Source organism: Pelodiscus sinensis, chromosome 8, assembly GCF_049634645.1.
Source record: "Pelodiscus sinensis isolate JC-2024 chromosome 8, ASM4963464v1, whole genome shotgun sequence".
In the NCBI taxonomy this organism is placed as follows: domain Eukaryota; kingdom Metazoa; phylum Chordata; order Testudines; family Trionychidae; genus Pelodiscus; species Pelodiscus sinensis.
In genome coordinates, this window is record NC_134718.1 from 18,376,167 (window position 1) to 18,391,024 (window position 14,858).

At 37.9% G+C, this 14,858-nt stretch overlaps 1 protein-coding gene across 1 annotated transcript in view; it reads right to left on the minus strand.

The window, feature by feature from the left end:
• Nucleotides 1-4,362: 4,362 nt before the first annotated feature.
• LDB3 (LIM domain binding 3) overlaps nucleotides 4,363-14,858 on the minus strand; it is a 229,399-nt gene continuing 218,903 nt past the window's right edge. Inside the window, exon 19 of the mRNA XM_075934832.1 lies at nucleotides 4,363-14,275. Coding sequence (XP_075790947.1) covers nucleotides 14,186-14,275 — 90 coding nt within the window. The 3' untranslated portion in view covers nucleotides 4,363-14,185. The remainder of the gene's footprint in view (nucleotides 14,276-14,858) is intronic.

Consider the following 14,858-nt stretch of genomic DNA (forward strand, 5'->3'; position numbering starts at 1 on the left):
GCTTCCTTATTATTAGCAAGGTGCTGTTTGTCTTCGGTCTGTGCTTCCCAGCCCTTGGTAGAGCAGCTCAGAAGGAGCCTTGATGTTGTTGCACATGGTACGTGTAGAGGCACACTGCACCCCTGGATTCCAAGCATCCTATGCCTCACACTCCAGAACTACACCATGTCCACTATGAGCACAGCGTTGTGCACATGCAGAGAAGGGAGAGGATTTGCACCTTAATGCTGCAGAGGAAAGGTGATTAGGAGTATTTAGTTTCGGTTTATGTCAAAAGCTTTATATGCATAGTCTACTGCAGTGGAAAACTAATATTGCCCCGACCTATTCAGTTTCACTTTGCAACTGAACAGAGTGCTTCTTAGGACAGAACATTTGCTGCTGGCAAGATGAATGCCTCCCTAGACAAACTCTTTCCAGCAAGCAACTGATTGGAAAGTGTGGTGAAAACACTTATGGGCGGCAGATGGCCGCACACAAACTCTTTGTGGGAAACACTGGCATGCAGGGGGAGGTGTTCACTGTCTAGCTGTTTCATTTTTTTGGTATTAGAATTTACATATCTTCTGCACTCCAGCTTGAAACTTACTAGCTGTGGATCTGAAATAATAGTGCAGGCTTTGCAATACAGTTCATGTATATTTTAAACCCGGATTGAATCATAGAGGTATAGTGAGTTCTTGTATTATGTTGACGTGGTCTAGAAAGCAAAGAAGAGGGTATCATTTCAAACCTATTGCCTTTGCAGTCTTTTTTTCACAGGAACACAATGAAATGGGCACTTTTAAAAATGTGCAAGGGTGACTAAATAAGCTCATTAGAAACACGAAATTTTGTTTAATTCGGTTTTCAGAAACATCTTTGCTTTTTTTCCCTGTGCCAGAAAAAAAATACAGCATCCAAAATGATAGCAACTTACAGAACAGGCAAAATCACAGCTTCTACACTGGGTAGTGTAGAATGCAGAGAAACCCAGAAATCACTGAAGTAGGCATACTGTTCTTCCACTCTACCTATCTGCTCAGAACAAAACGGACCATAGAGAGGAATCCATACTCATGACCCAAAGCAAAACTGCTAAATCCAATTTTAAGGGAGCACGTTTAACAATACTTCTTTAAAATAATCTTACAAGATAATGTGATACAGTACTGAGCCTTCCATTAATGGGTTAATGATTAAATCCTATATAGGTTCCTAACGACCAAAAGCTGCTAACATTGAACACGTTTGATGCTGCATGTGAAATGTATATCTGGTTTTCATCCAGTTCTTGATGGGCAGATTTATACACCACACAAATTGTATCTTTTAGGGCGGTCATTGGAATAGTCATCCATTAAAAGAGTCTCTCCTGGTCAGGACCCAGGCATGTGTTGTATTGTGAATGAAGTTTGCATTGCTAGTGCCCATATCATACCTGCTCTCTGGATAGATGGCTCAGATACTGCTCACTGAGGCAGGCTCCCAAAGCAGAAACATATGGGCACCCTACACGTGGTCCTTAAGGGATGTGAGAACCTCTGTTGAAATATAGTTGGGCCAACTTCAATGGACAGCTACACTGACGCGATTAAGGGAGCTGAATGTTCAGTTTTTCAATAAATTTAGAGTAGATACACATCCAGGTGCCTGTCATTTCCTCTCCAGGGATTTTTTGTTAGTTCTTAGAATCGCTTTGGACCATGAAAATCTTAACTATGAAAAGATCTTCAAGAAAGAGAAATATATATTGAGACATGTCAATTGTTTTATCAGAATATATTTGTATAGCCTTCTTCATACTGCCAGAATATACAGTTTGATACATACTCCAGCCACTTTGAAACTGGTTCAGGGTGATTGTTGCCAACAAGCACAGTAAGCTGGTAACTTATCTAGCATAGAAAGGTTTAAGAATATGAAGATTTAGTATCCCAAAGAGATGTAAATTTTTAAGTGTCAATTTTGTTCATGCTTGAAGTGAAAAAGATCAGAGTCCTGTACAGCTGAAACAGAATTTTATTACTTTGATTTTATTTGATCTTCAGCATTGCAAACATCTTTTAACTAAAATAAATACCCCATAGACCAGTGTTTCTGAAAGTGTACTGCGGCATAGGCCAGGCCACCGCTTCCGCGGCTCCCCTTGGCTGCAAAGAACGAAACGGAGCCAAAGGGAGCCGCGAGGTTCTGTGGCCAGGGCACCAGTACATAAACAAACCAGGGCAGCCAATTAAAGCATTTCTGAAAGTGTTTCCACGGTACAGTTTCAGAAACACCGCCATAGTCTAGCTTAATATTATCCCACTCAGGCTTTATTCTACCTCAAAAATGACATTTAAATTGGTCCTGGCTAGTAATCTTTCTTTCCTGTATTATTTTATTTCAAAGCATACTGTCTCATTTATAAATTAATTGCACTACAACACCAATGATTAGATTAAATATTGTTATGGGAGAAGTATAATTAATTCAAGAAACTAGAATGAAATTCAAGTGTAAAGGTGCTTTTCAAAGGTTACTGCTCTTGAAACATGACTAATAAAAAAGCAAGCTTATCTATATAGTAAGAAATCACTGAAACGCTATCAGCACTGGCCAAGGTTCTTTCAAGACAAGTCTGTAGTGGGACTAGAAATGCAACACAGGTAGAGAAGGTTAGGAGCAAACATGTCAAGAGTAATAACAACATGGTATATTTAGCTTAGGAAGGATGAAAAAGGGTACCTTTGCATGCCTTAGTTCTTAGGTGACTTTATGTGTACTTCACCCGTATGTTAGTTTTTGTGGACCAGAACCTTCCTGACCCATGCCTAAAAGACAAGAAGAATGGAGAAACTACTCCCTCTCCATTACTGTGGAATTGGCAAATGTTTCCTCAAGGGGACGGGAAGGAAACAAAAGCATGGCATTTTACCCAGATATGCACTAACAGAGCTTGCTGGCCATATAGTGGTATTAGCTGCATCCCACAAAAGAAAAGAGTAGTGGGAGCATTTGGCCTCCTCCTGTAGCAGAAAATCTCCCATTACTATCCGTTAGGATACATCTACACAGCGGTGTTATTTTGGAATAACTGACGTTATTCTGTAATAACACAGTGCATGTTTATACTACAAGTCTTTATATCAAAATAATGTCGAGCTGGAAGACTTCTCACTCAGACTCATAGTAACCCTCATTTCACGAGGAGTAAGGGAAGTCAAAGGAAGAGTGTTCTTCCTTCAACTTCCTGCTGTGTAGACAGCACCAAAAGCCGAATTAAGTTATTTCAACTTTAGCTACACAATTGACATAGCTGAACTCAACTTTAGCTGTGTAGAATACCCTTAGTGAGTGTAGCTCCATGCTAGGGGATATGCCTTCCTGCCACCATCTGGCCCTGTTTGGCTCTGTTCTCTACCACCACGTACGTCATACATCAAATGACTTATAGGTAAGAAAAAACATTTTTGAACACAGCTGATACTAAGGCTTCACTCAAGTATTAATCTGTTATTAACTGTTGTTAGTTTCAGATTCACAAAATTAGTTGTATGATCTCTCCCCAGTAATAAAATGCACTTGCATTGTTGTGGATTCTTTGTATGAACTAAAGGAAGAATAAACTCTTTGCCACTGAACTCACCAATTTGTGCAAATGGAAGTCAGCTGTGGGGAAAAAAAAATTACCTGCTTTAAGTTGTTTCACTCTAAGACCAAGTTTTTTGGAATATATCTTGGATTTAGAATGCGGATGGTCTGTATATCAAAATAGCTATTTTGAAATAAGCGTTATTCCTCGTGGAAAACAGGAGTTATTATTTCGAAGTAACCAGCCCTTACTTTGAAAAAAAAATGGGCTTGGTCGTGTGGGCACGCCGCTTGTTATTTCAAAATAAGGGGAGTTATTTTGAAATAACTCTCTAGTGTAGACCAGGACTGAGGCCTTCAACCAAATAAATGCCTCATTTACTGTTGCTGCCAGTAGTAAACCTTCATTCTTCTTTTACACCAAGTAAGCCTATTGTGGCCTCACTTGTGGCCTATTGTGTTTGTCAGTATCAAGTCTCTCTGAACCAGCGTTAAAAATGTTTTAATTTCTACAGTGCAAGGGACAAAAAATTTTCAGCGTTGTTACAAAAGTTGTGGACTCTCAGCATGATGTATATGCTTAAAATACCTTTGTCCTCATCTGCTCTCGCAGTAAAACTTTGTAAAACTCTAGTTCTGGGTAACCACTTGCTAACAACCATGGGAGTAATAGGTGAGCTACCCTGGTGTAGAAAGATGTCAGAAGATAGAGGCTCACTAGATTGAAATGATGTAAACGTGATGTGTGCAATTTGTCGCATGCTTGTTGGAAAGAAACAGATCAGAGTCCTGTACAGATGAAGCACATAATTTGTAATGAATCACACTTCAATTTTATTTTATCTGTGTCATTGTCAACATATCCTTAACCACAAATGTATTACTACAGTTATAGATGCACCTAAGTGATCTTTTTGTTCATGCATGTAGAAGTACAGTAGACAGTGCATGGAAATCCTTTGTATATTCCAAGAGATTTACAGTTCTTCACAAATCGTCTTCTCTAGCGCTGGGAAATCATGTACAGTCAGGCATTCTATAACATGCATTCTATAATATTACAATGGTACAGCTCAACTGCATTTAAAAAAAACCAAGTGACTGCTTGTGGTCAGCCAAGTAGTTTTTAGGAGAAATACAATCAATGGTCATGTTGTGTATTCAAAATGCATAATAAGAAAATATTGAAGGTAAAGAAATATTCTCTCAGGCTTTCAATCGAACACATGTACCTGCACACATTTGGAAATGAAATTTGAATAAGTTTAAAAGCCACAAAACAAAGAGACAATCTTGCATTCCTTATTTGGGACTATATCCTGACCTATGGGAAGTATTTCTAAATTCCATTGCTTTTACCTAGTGTAGACAGGTTCTCAGCACCTCTGGATTAGATTTTAATCCTTAATGAGGTACAACTCCTAGTGAAGTTCAAAGTAGTTTTGTCTGAATAAGGGATGCAGAATTTGGCCTTAGGCAAATAGTATTAACATTCCATAACATTCAAAAGCTTAGACTAGAAATTAAATTCATAGGACAACAAAAAATCTCAAGGCAGTTGAACACTTTTTAACACACTTTCTCAGCCTTAAACAATAGTGGCTGTTGCGTCCATGGCCATCAGGAAACACAGCTGTGCTTCTTTCTGTTACAATTAATTACTTCCGCTGTATATAAAATTGAAAGTATTGGGTACTCTGGTGCGGAAAAAGGATATCCTGATACACTGCTCCTGTTTCCTTACTAAAGGCTTTTACTGAACTTTTCACCATTAATTCATTTACAGTGAATTATCCCTATGATGAGAAAAGAAAGGCCAAAAAGAATAGCTATCGTCTCAAAAAGCTATTTTCTTTTGCTTTTTTAATTTCTTGTATTTGTTCTATTTGATTTGTCCATAGCCTCAGGTGCTCACTTTTAAGTTCCTTGAACTTACCATAGTTCATAGTGTAAAACTGGCCTAAGAGGCAGTGTTTCTTTGGAACACTGGCACTCATTTGTCATAATATGAACCTCACTGTGTATACTCTTTGCCCCTTTATGTGTTGCATCATTAGACAACAGTATTGTCTAATGAAAATAAACTGATTTTATTAATCTAAGAGATACTATATCTGTTTAAATTCCAAAATCAGGAATAGTGTTATTTTTCTGCCCTTATACTGAGCAGTAGTCATCAGAGTAGCTGAATGGAGCTTAATTGTCTGTTTTAACTAGCCAAGACTTTTGGTTCGGAGTTTTGTGCATCTCTTGAAAGAGCTAATAGTATCAAATTTAAAGGGTAGGAACCTTAATTTGTAGTTTTGCAATAGGTACCTCTGATGGTATTAGTGTTTGCAAGCAAAACCTGAACTCAGGTGCTGGCAGATAAATGAGGGAACTTTTAAAATATTTGGTTTTAGTGCTATATCTTACATATTTTTGTTAGTCTCTAAGCCCTGGCCTACTCTAGGGAGTTATTTCAAAATAACTCCCCTTATTTTGAAATTACAGGCGGCGCATCCACACTATCAAGCCTGTTATTTTGAAATAAGGGTCTGGTTATTTTGAAATAATAGCGCCTGCTTTACACATGGAATAATGCTTATTTTGAAATAGTTACTTCAAAATAAGTTATTTCAAAATAATTTCCTAGTGTAGACATGCCTTAGGGTACCACAGGGCTTCTCGTTTTTTAAAGTTACAGATTAACACATCTCCCCCTGAGACTTTTTACCCTGTCAGTTAGGACAAAACTATTTTTTCTAGTCTGTGAATTGTTTCACAGAGCCAATATTTTAAAAGTATACCTTTTGCTTCTACAATTATGTTGCAGCCACAAATGTAGATAAGATCAGTTTATCATAAACCACAAATCTCTATCTACCTGAATATTCATAAAAACGGGGTGGGGGGGGTATTAAAGTTTTATATGCTCAAGGTTTGCACATGTAATTCTGAGTGCAAAAATGCATGCTCAAATTTTGCACATAAGGAACCCATGGCTTAGTTCTGAATATTTCTCCAGTAATACACATACTTTACAAGTATATGTACATGCACACTTACATTAGAGAATATCCTTTAAGATTTCATTAAATTAATCTTCATCATAAATACTATTATTTTCCAATTAACATGTTCAGACAATAATATTGTTGAAATCCACCAAATAACCTTTTCCCCTTTATATACCCACTCTTTTCTGAACTGTAATTTTTTCAACTGTCTTGGCAGGAACAGATATTGTAATTTGTGTGTTTTCCTCAGTCTTGAATATCCAGCATAAGCTCTTTAATACACAGCAACAACCAAAAACTTTCAAAAAGACAGTCAATTGCATGGACTTCTTATAACAGCCATTTTATTCCACATACCTTCTTCTATGAACCATCCCTCCTGTCTACCTCTAACTTCTTTAAAAAAATCCGTTTAGCTACACTAATTTAATTGCTTGTTTTTCAGTGGCTTCCATAAAAGCATGGCACTTAGAAAATATGGAATCTTTTTTTCATTTACTTTTTCATTAATCGAAAATTTGCATTTTGAAGGTGAGTGAACTTTAAGTACCTATATACTCAATCATAAGCCCTTTCATCCGTAAGCCAACCTCCCAAGTTAAAAAAAATGTAAAAAATCACAATGACCAGTTCATAAGCCGACTCTGTATCAGCAGTTTGCAAATATCTCATCTCAGCTTGTCTGCGTAAACCACTGGAATGTTGGGATGTTTTGATTACCTGAGGTGTCTGCAGGCACATAGCCTCTCAGCTCCAATAGCCTGTTGTTCACTGTTCCCAGACAATGCGACCTACGGAAGGTAGTGCAGACCAAGGGACATGCTAGCTGCTACTTCCTGCCACTCCCATTGATTCGGATCAGTGAACAGAAACCACTGAAAGCTAAGGGCAGGGCTGGGGAACGTTTTTTTGGGTCGGGGGCTACAGACCCACAGAAAAAAATCAGTTGTGGACCACACACAAGTGAGTAGCAAAAAAACCCCCAAACTCTTATTGACTGACTGAGAAGCAGTCACTTCCCTACATTCCTCTCGCACACTAGAGCCTAGGGGCCCAGCCTACTAGATTTTGTGTGCTCCAGCCCCACGGTAGGGCAGCGGGAAGCTGGAGCACCAAAGCAGGCTTCCCAATGCGGGGAGAGGGCACTGATCCTCAGGGCCCGGATCCAGACAATTTGATGGCTGCGTTCAGCCCCTGGGCCTGAGGTTCCTCACCCCTGGCTAAGGGCTCTGCTCCTGAAGGCACTCCAGGTACTTAAAATGTCCCAGCAATTTAGGCTTATGATGGAGTTAGTTAAACTAGAAAATGCTTTTCTTGGTGGGGGAAAATAAGGTAGAATTATTTACTATTTCAGGTAGAATTTATTTATTTAATTTCAAATTAATAATTATTCTTTATTCTGCAAATGAATCAACCTCTTCCTGAAAGTTAAAATCCATGGAAATTTGGAAGAATCTTTTCTCTTATGAAGGCATTTTTTATTTCTAGTTGTCATTACAACCTAAAGTCTGTGGGCCAATCTGAAAGTTATTATTTGGGCAAAATTACTTTAGAGAAGTTTTGTCAGAGGAAGGACTGAGAGCCAGATTCTTTCCTCTGCAACACAGCATAGAGGAAAGCAACATGTGCAAGAGAAGACCCCAAAAGGGCATAGGGGTATAGAGTCTTTCCTACATGCTTCCCTGGTCCCACACACCATGGAGGTACCACCAGTTCAGAGCCTCCAGGGCCATGTGGTTCATATAATGCACAGTTGGGGAGCAGTCAATCTTTATGGTGTGCTTTCCTTGGGTTCAGACAAATGCCAGTTAGGCAACACATCAGGAAACCCCATCAGAGGAAAGTTGTGAAGTATGGACTGACAACAGAGCTCCGGCCTTACTATAGCACTATAAACAGAATACCATCTTGTGCAGGTGTCCTTCCAGCTCGTTGGACCTTTTACGGAATTGAACCCATTCTGGAGAAGGATGAGGAATTCCTCTGTCAACAAAATAGCCAGAAGGTTTTAAGGATTGAACTCTATTTGTGATATTTATTACTACAAAAAGTTGGGGGAAATGTTAGAATTCTTCACAATTTAGTCTGTAATGCAACTAGTTTGACAGTTTATCTAGTGTCTTCTTCAGTCCTTCCTCAGAGAAGTGAGGACATCACCTTTATAGACATTTAATTAAAGACATGCTTTATAGGTTTAAAGCAGGGGATTTCTTCTCTAATCTCAATCTTAGCCAGAGCTCTCTAATCTGGCCAGGATGACAAAGCATTTCATTGTGTATACAAGGGTGGCTGAGAGCACTTTTTTACAGCTCCTTTTTGTTCCTTAGACTCTGGTTGAGTTAAAGATTTGTGATTTACAAAGACAACTCACCAGCCTTGAAACAATAGACCATCTTAGAACAGACATGGCACAATTTCTCTTCCATTCAGAACCTCTTAATGCAAAGGGTAAACGGTCAAGACAGAAATAATTAGACAGCGATTAAGATATTAAGGTAAATTGTTTAACTTCTGCTCATTCTTACTGACTCATTTTCCCAATAACTTTTAATCTCTGTTTAACTAGCTATAATTTTTCCACATATACACTGTAAACAGATATAGCAGTAAAATAAAATGAAAGTGTATGGAGATTCACTTCCAGGCATGCAAGTGCCATTTAAAGTGGTCTGTCCCTTTACTGTTTAATATATGTGTTTTAATGATTACCTAGAACTATGTCTTTTTAAAACTGAATTTTTAGGGAAATGTCTAATAATGTTCAAAAAGCCTTATTTTAATAAGCCACAATATTACCTAAAGATTTATTTCTTATTTGCCAGACTCTTATGGCAGCAGGGTTAAATCAGATGGGTTAGCTCATTTTTGAATATTCTTAAAAACATTTTTGTTAGAAAAGAAAAAGAATAAAAACCTGACCAGTTGGGGCTAAACTTTGCTCTCAATTACACCAGTATAAATCAAATCAGACCTTTGTAACTAAAGACAACATTTGCCTCTTGCATGTCAGGCTATTTTAAGTAATAACTGTTGATACAATAAGGCCTGTAAGGCTACATCTACACTGCACGATTATTTTGGAATAAGCTATTCCAGAAGAAATACTTCAAAATAGCTTATTTTAAAATAGCATGTCTTTACTCCAGGGGAGTCTGTAAATTAGTTTGAGGCAGGCTCCCCTAATGTGGACGTGCTACTTCGATTTACAGCTCCAGGAGGCACGGGGGAGTAATTACTTTGAATGGCCTGTGGGAGGAGCTATTTCGAAATAGCAGCAGTGAAGCATCCACTCTACTGCTATTCCAAAAAAGCCATTTCGGAAGCCGTGTTATTCCTCATGGAATGAGGTTTATTAATGCCGAAATAAGCCGCCCATTATTTCCAAATTATTTTGAAATAATGGGCTAGCTGTGTAGATGCTCGCATGCTATTTCGGAATAACGGATGTTATTCCAAAATAATGCTGCTGTGTAGATGTACCCTAAATGTACGAGTCTTGCCCAGTTACAGCTTCTAGGAACTACATATTTTCAAAGTACAGTTTACTTAACCACATGTTCAGTGTTGCTATACAGCAAAGGAAGCCAGAACCATTGCATTTAATTTTAATTTAAAGACCTGATCTAGAGAATATACATTTGCTTATGTCTCCTAACTAGCATTTCTTGGCTGAAAGCAGTCAACTGCTGAAAAACCACATTAATAAATATATCCAAAACATAAATCTCTAAATGTATTTGCACATCTCTTTTATCGCTAGTATATTGGCACAGATAACCCATGCAAGATATGTTCACTCTCACCTCAAAAACCACACTACAATCTGTTTCTGAACTAACTACTAGACTTCAAAACCCCCTAAAACCTAGGGCACTTATGGTGCAAAGTCAACATTTTAGTACATTACAAAGGCCAGGCTGCTAACATGATCACTGCAGGCATTAAATCACTCAATTGCAAATGTAACCATCTATAAATACTAAACGAATTAATGTCTACCACCAGGAGACAAGTATTGCAAATAAACATTACGCTGCCCAGCAATAGACACTAATACGTGTGTTTAGTGCTGTAAACATTCACATTATTAAATATAAAAAGACATAACATTAAATAAAAACATTTCACTTATGTTACTGACCACTGAAGGACCAAACTTAAATTTTTTTTCTTATTTTGGTTGAATTTTTTTGTGATCTTATGAAGAAAAAACTAACAATTTGTTAAGCTGAAAGAAATTTTCAATAGCTAGTTACAGTGAAAGTTCTTTTGAAGTGTTTTATTTTCTGTGCTGCAATTAAACAGAAAAGGGGAAAAATCATTAAATGTCTTAAGCTTATTTATGGAACTTTCAGTTGCATAGAGATTGAAGACTGTTTTTAATTAAATGGAAGATAGGATTTGCAAAAGAACCTTTTATTAAAAACCCTTATTCTTGTATAGTTTCATCATTTGGCTATTCAGAGGTACAGTGTTTTTCTCTTCTAGGCAAAATTGCACATATGAATTAGAATGAAAAGTTTACCTTAGGAAATCTTTTGACTTAACCCAGGTAATTGTTACAAGACATAAACAATAATACACATCATTCTACCTGAAAATTACCTTTTGTGCAGAATAACAGCAGCACTGTATAATGTAAGGGTCCTAATCTAAGTTATGCAAGTGTATCTTATTTGTCCTACGAGCACGTTCTACATTGCAGAACCATTAAGGTGATTCATAGCATTTTACCCATAAGAGATTCAAAATAGTACACTAGCATGCACCAGCTTCTGGTTAGGGGTTGTGCAAAAATAGCATGTAAATATAGATTTCAAGTGTGGGTAATGTATTGTATACGTCTTAGGCTGGTATCTACCTAAAATTTAAGTTGACCTCACTATATCACTCAGGGCTGTGAAAAATCTTACACCCTCTGTGATATTAGGTCAAGGTTCTTCCATTGATCTAGCTACCACCTCTCAAGGATGGATTTACTACAGCAATGGAAATCCTTTCATTACTGAAGTGTCTATATTACAGCAGTACAACAGTGTAGGTGCAGCTGTGCTGTTGTAGCATCTACATAAACCCCTCCTAGTAGGTAACAAACAAAAGCCACCAGAAAGAGCTGCTGCAATGTTCTCTATCCATGGTGTACCATATATCCAGATACTGATTCTATCAATAAATAATGAAGAGTGATAAACACTATTACTTGTTGAGTGGCACTAGAGTCTTGAAAGGTCTTGACATTTTTGAAAAGCAATGCCGGTGGATAGAAGAACACTGCATCACTGTCCAGAGAACAGAAATCATATGGAAAACGAGTGTTTCCTTGCAATGATTGTAACTTATCCTGCAATGAATGCAAGGAGCCAGATCCTTCACTGGAATAGTCAGTGGTGTTATGCTCATTTCCACTAACTGAAAACTTGGTTAATAAGTGGAAAAAGACATACCTACTATAGAAAAAATACTTGCAACCTAATATGCTAGCAAAACTGTTTACGAATAATTCATCTATACACAAATCTGATTCTTGTGACAACACTAAGATCTGTGAAAACAAGATTCTCTATAGCATAAATATAGGTCACACAACTCAGATCTGCTGAGCACAATTTTAACATAAGCACTACTTTTTCAGAATATATGAGTGCAGTTAGCAAAGACAATATGAAACTTGAGTGTTAAAAACAAAAAGCCTTTTTATTTTGATCCTCCTACCACCTATCAGATATTTTCTTAATTATTTAATCTAAGAAAATACGGCATGTTTCCTAAAATGGCCGTAGAATTTTATGAGCGAAAAAACCCAGCCACTAAATGATCCACTTTTATATTTAGACTGTGTAAAAATCCAAGATACACTGGGATGTAGGTAGGATCAAAATAGGGCCCCATACTACGTAGCTGGAGCCTGAGAAATATTGAGTTAACATTGTCAGTACTGTATGCTGTCAGTCATCATAAAATCATAATGCTCACTCAAAATAAATAGCTGAAAACTTGAAGAGTGATGGAACTTTCTGTCCTTAAGTATTATTATTTTTCGCTGCTAAGTAGCAATAAACTACTGTCTCACATACAAAATTTTAAAATACAAAGCTATCACCAATGCCATAAATAATTGCTGCTTTTCACAACAATATATGCACTCTTATAAATACTTTCAAGAACATGTCAGATGATTTTAAATGGTTAGAACAGGTGATATATTAACCCGGTCTTATGTGTACGAGCTTATGTATCTTCTTACTGCAGCAACCACAACCACAGTTGGGATGTATTTCATTTAAAGAAGATAATCACAATAATAAGAGCATGTGATTGGAATTTGGTGCTGCTCTATGAAGTGTTTTATTAGTCTTCACTTACATTCATATAAGTAAAGATGCCCCTTTCCCAAGATTTGCAATTGAGTGGAGAACACTCCCAGGCTATTTTCCACTCATACCCTTCCTAGCTGTGTTACATGGAGGCTGGGGCTGCAGTACTAAACAAGTGGTAACTAGATGTTTTCCCTTCGAAGGCAAATGGAAAGATGAATCTGCTTTGACAAGAAACATAACATGGTCTCTCATTCCATGTAAGAGCAAATTAGAGTAAGTCCGTTTTCCTTTTCCACTCTGATTGCAAAATGAAATAATGCATGTGCACTGACTGAAGATTTACATGAAAACTTTCTGTCTCAGTCCTGGTTGGAGAGTTTGAGTCACACATTGCCTCCTCAGCATTGTAGTTCTATTTGGATTCAAGACAAACATACATATTGTTTGGGAAAACATATGGCAGCAGTTCTCAGCCAGGGGTGTGAGGCCCTCGGGGAGGGGGAGGGGGGAATGAGCAGGTTTCAGAAGGTCCACCAAGCAGGGCCCAGGGCAGAAAGCCAAAGCCTCACTGCCCCAAGTCCCACCACTCAGGGCTGATGCTGAAGCCTGTGCAGCTTAGATTCGTGGGGCTCCTTATGAAACGGGACCCCAAGCAAATGCCCAGCTTGCTACCCCTAATGCCAGCTTTGACTTTCATATGCAGAAAAACAGTTCTCGTACACGTGAACTGTGGCATTTTTGTAGCATGTTGGGCAGGTGGGAGACTCAGAAAGAAAAAGGTAGCGAACCCTTGGCTTATAGGAAGTGCAAAAGTCAAGAAATTGGTGCTTTGAGGCAGCACAATGACATACATAATAGAATCACATTTCCTTTTTAGTGAAGAAATCCTAACCCACTAATCTTAATTTCAAAATTATTAGCTATGAGTCTATAAATTATTTTACAATTAATATTTTGGCACTTAATATTTTCTTGTAACAAATACCAAGAATGAGTCTTCAATTGCTTTTAAATATTAGTGTATGCTCTCAGCTCTAAGATTGATCTGAGTATTCTGATTACTTATTTTTTGCAAAAAACATTTAAAAAATTTATTTTAATCTCTTTAATTTTCGTTCTAACTTTTGCAGTAATATTGACTCAGTAATATTTGATTAATTTGCTGTTGAGTTTTCATTCAACTTTCTGTATGAACCATGCAAAAGTATGTTCTGGAAATATCCAAGTGATTAAAATGATACTTAAGAAGTGTTCAATAGCTTCCCCCACTGAGACATGTTAGCTAGCAAGTGCCACTGGCTTCCAGATTTTCTTTTACACATTGATGGCATGAGCATGTTTCTTGCACAGTGGCTTATCCTTCTTGGAGTAAAATGGCTGACCTTCTAAATTCACGTGGCACACCTAAAAGAAAAGAGTAAACACAATCAAGGCTGGCCCACAACATTTTGGCACCTGAGGTGGGGAGCTCAAATGATGCCTCCATTCCTCCTCACTTGGGCCAAAACTTTGAAAGGTTTCAATTCTCTGGGTCCTAGTGGAGCCCCCCCACAGTCTGGCACCTGAGGTGGCCGCCTCATTTTGCCTCATGGTAAGGCCAGCCCTGAACACAATCAGGAATCACAAAGAGACATGTAGCTTTTACTAATCACTTGATTACTCCTTTGTCTTTAAGGACTAGATTCTGATATGCTGACTCACAGTGAGTAGCACTATACACTCCATGAAACTCTGATAGATTTCACTAGGACCACTTCAGGAGTTAGATAGTAATCACTGAACGATGGTATCAGAATCTAGTCGTAAGAATGAGTTGTGAGTAGGTGATCTCACTGACTTCTCACCTTTGACCCTATGTATACTCTGAAACAATAAGACCACAGAGCGCTAACTGCAGCAATATGCTACTGAGATGGACAGAAAGCAATGCACATTAATGTTTGGGATGAGCATGTTAGAAATGCAGGGATAGAAAAACCCATGGTAG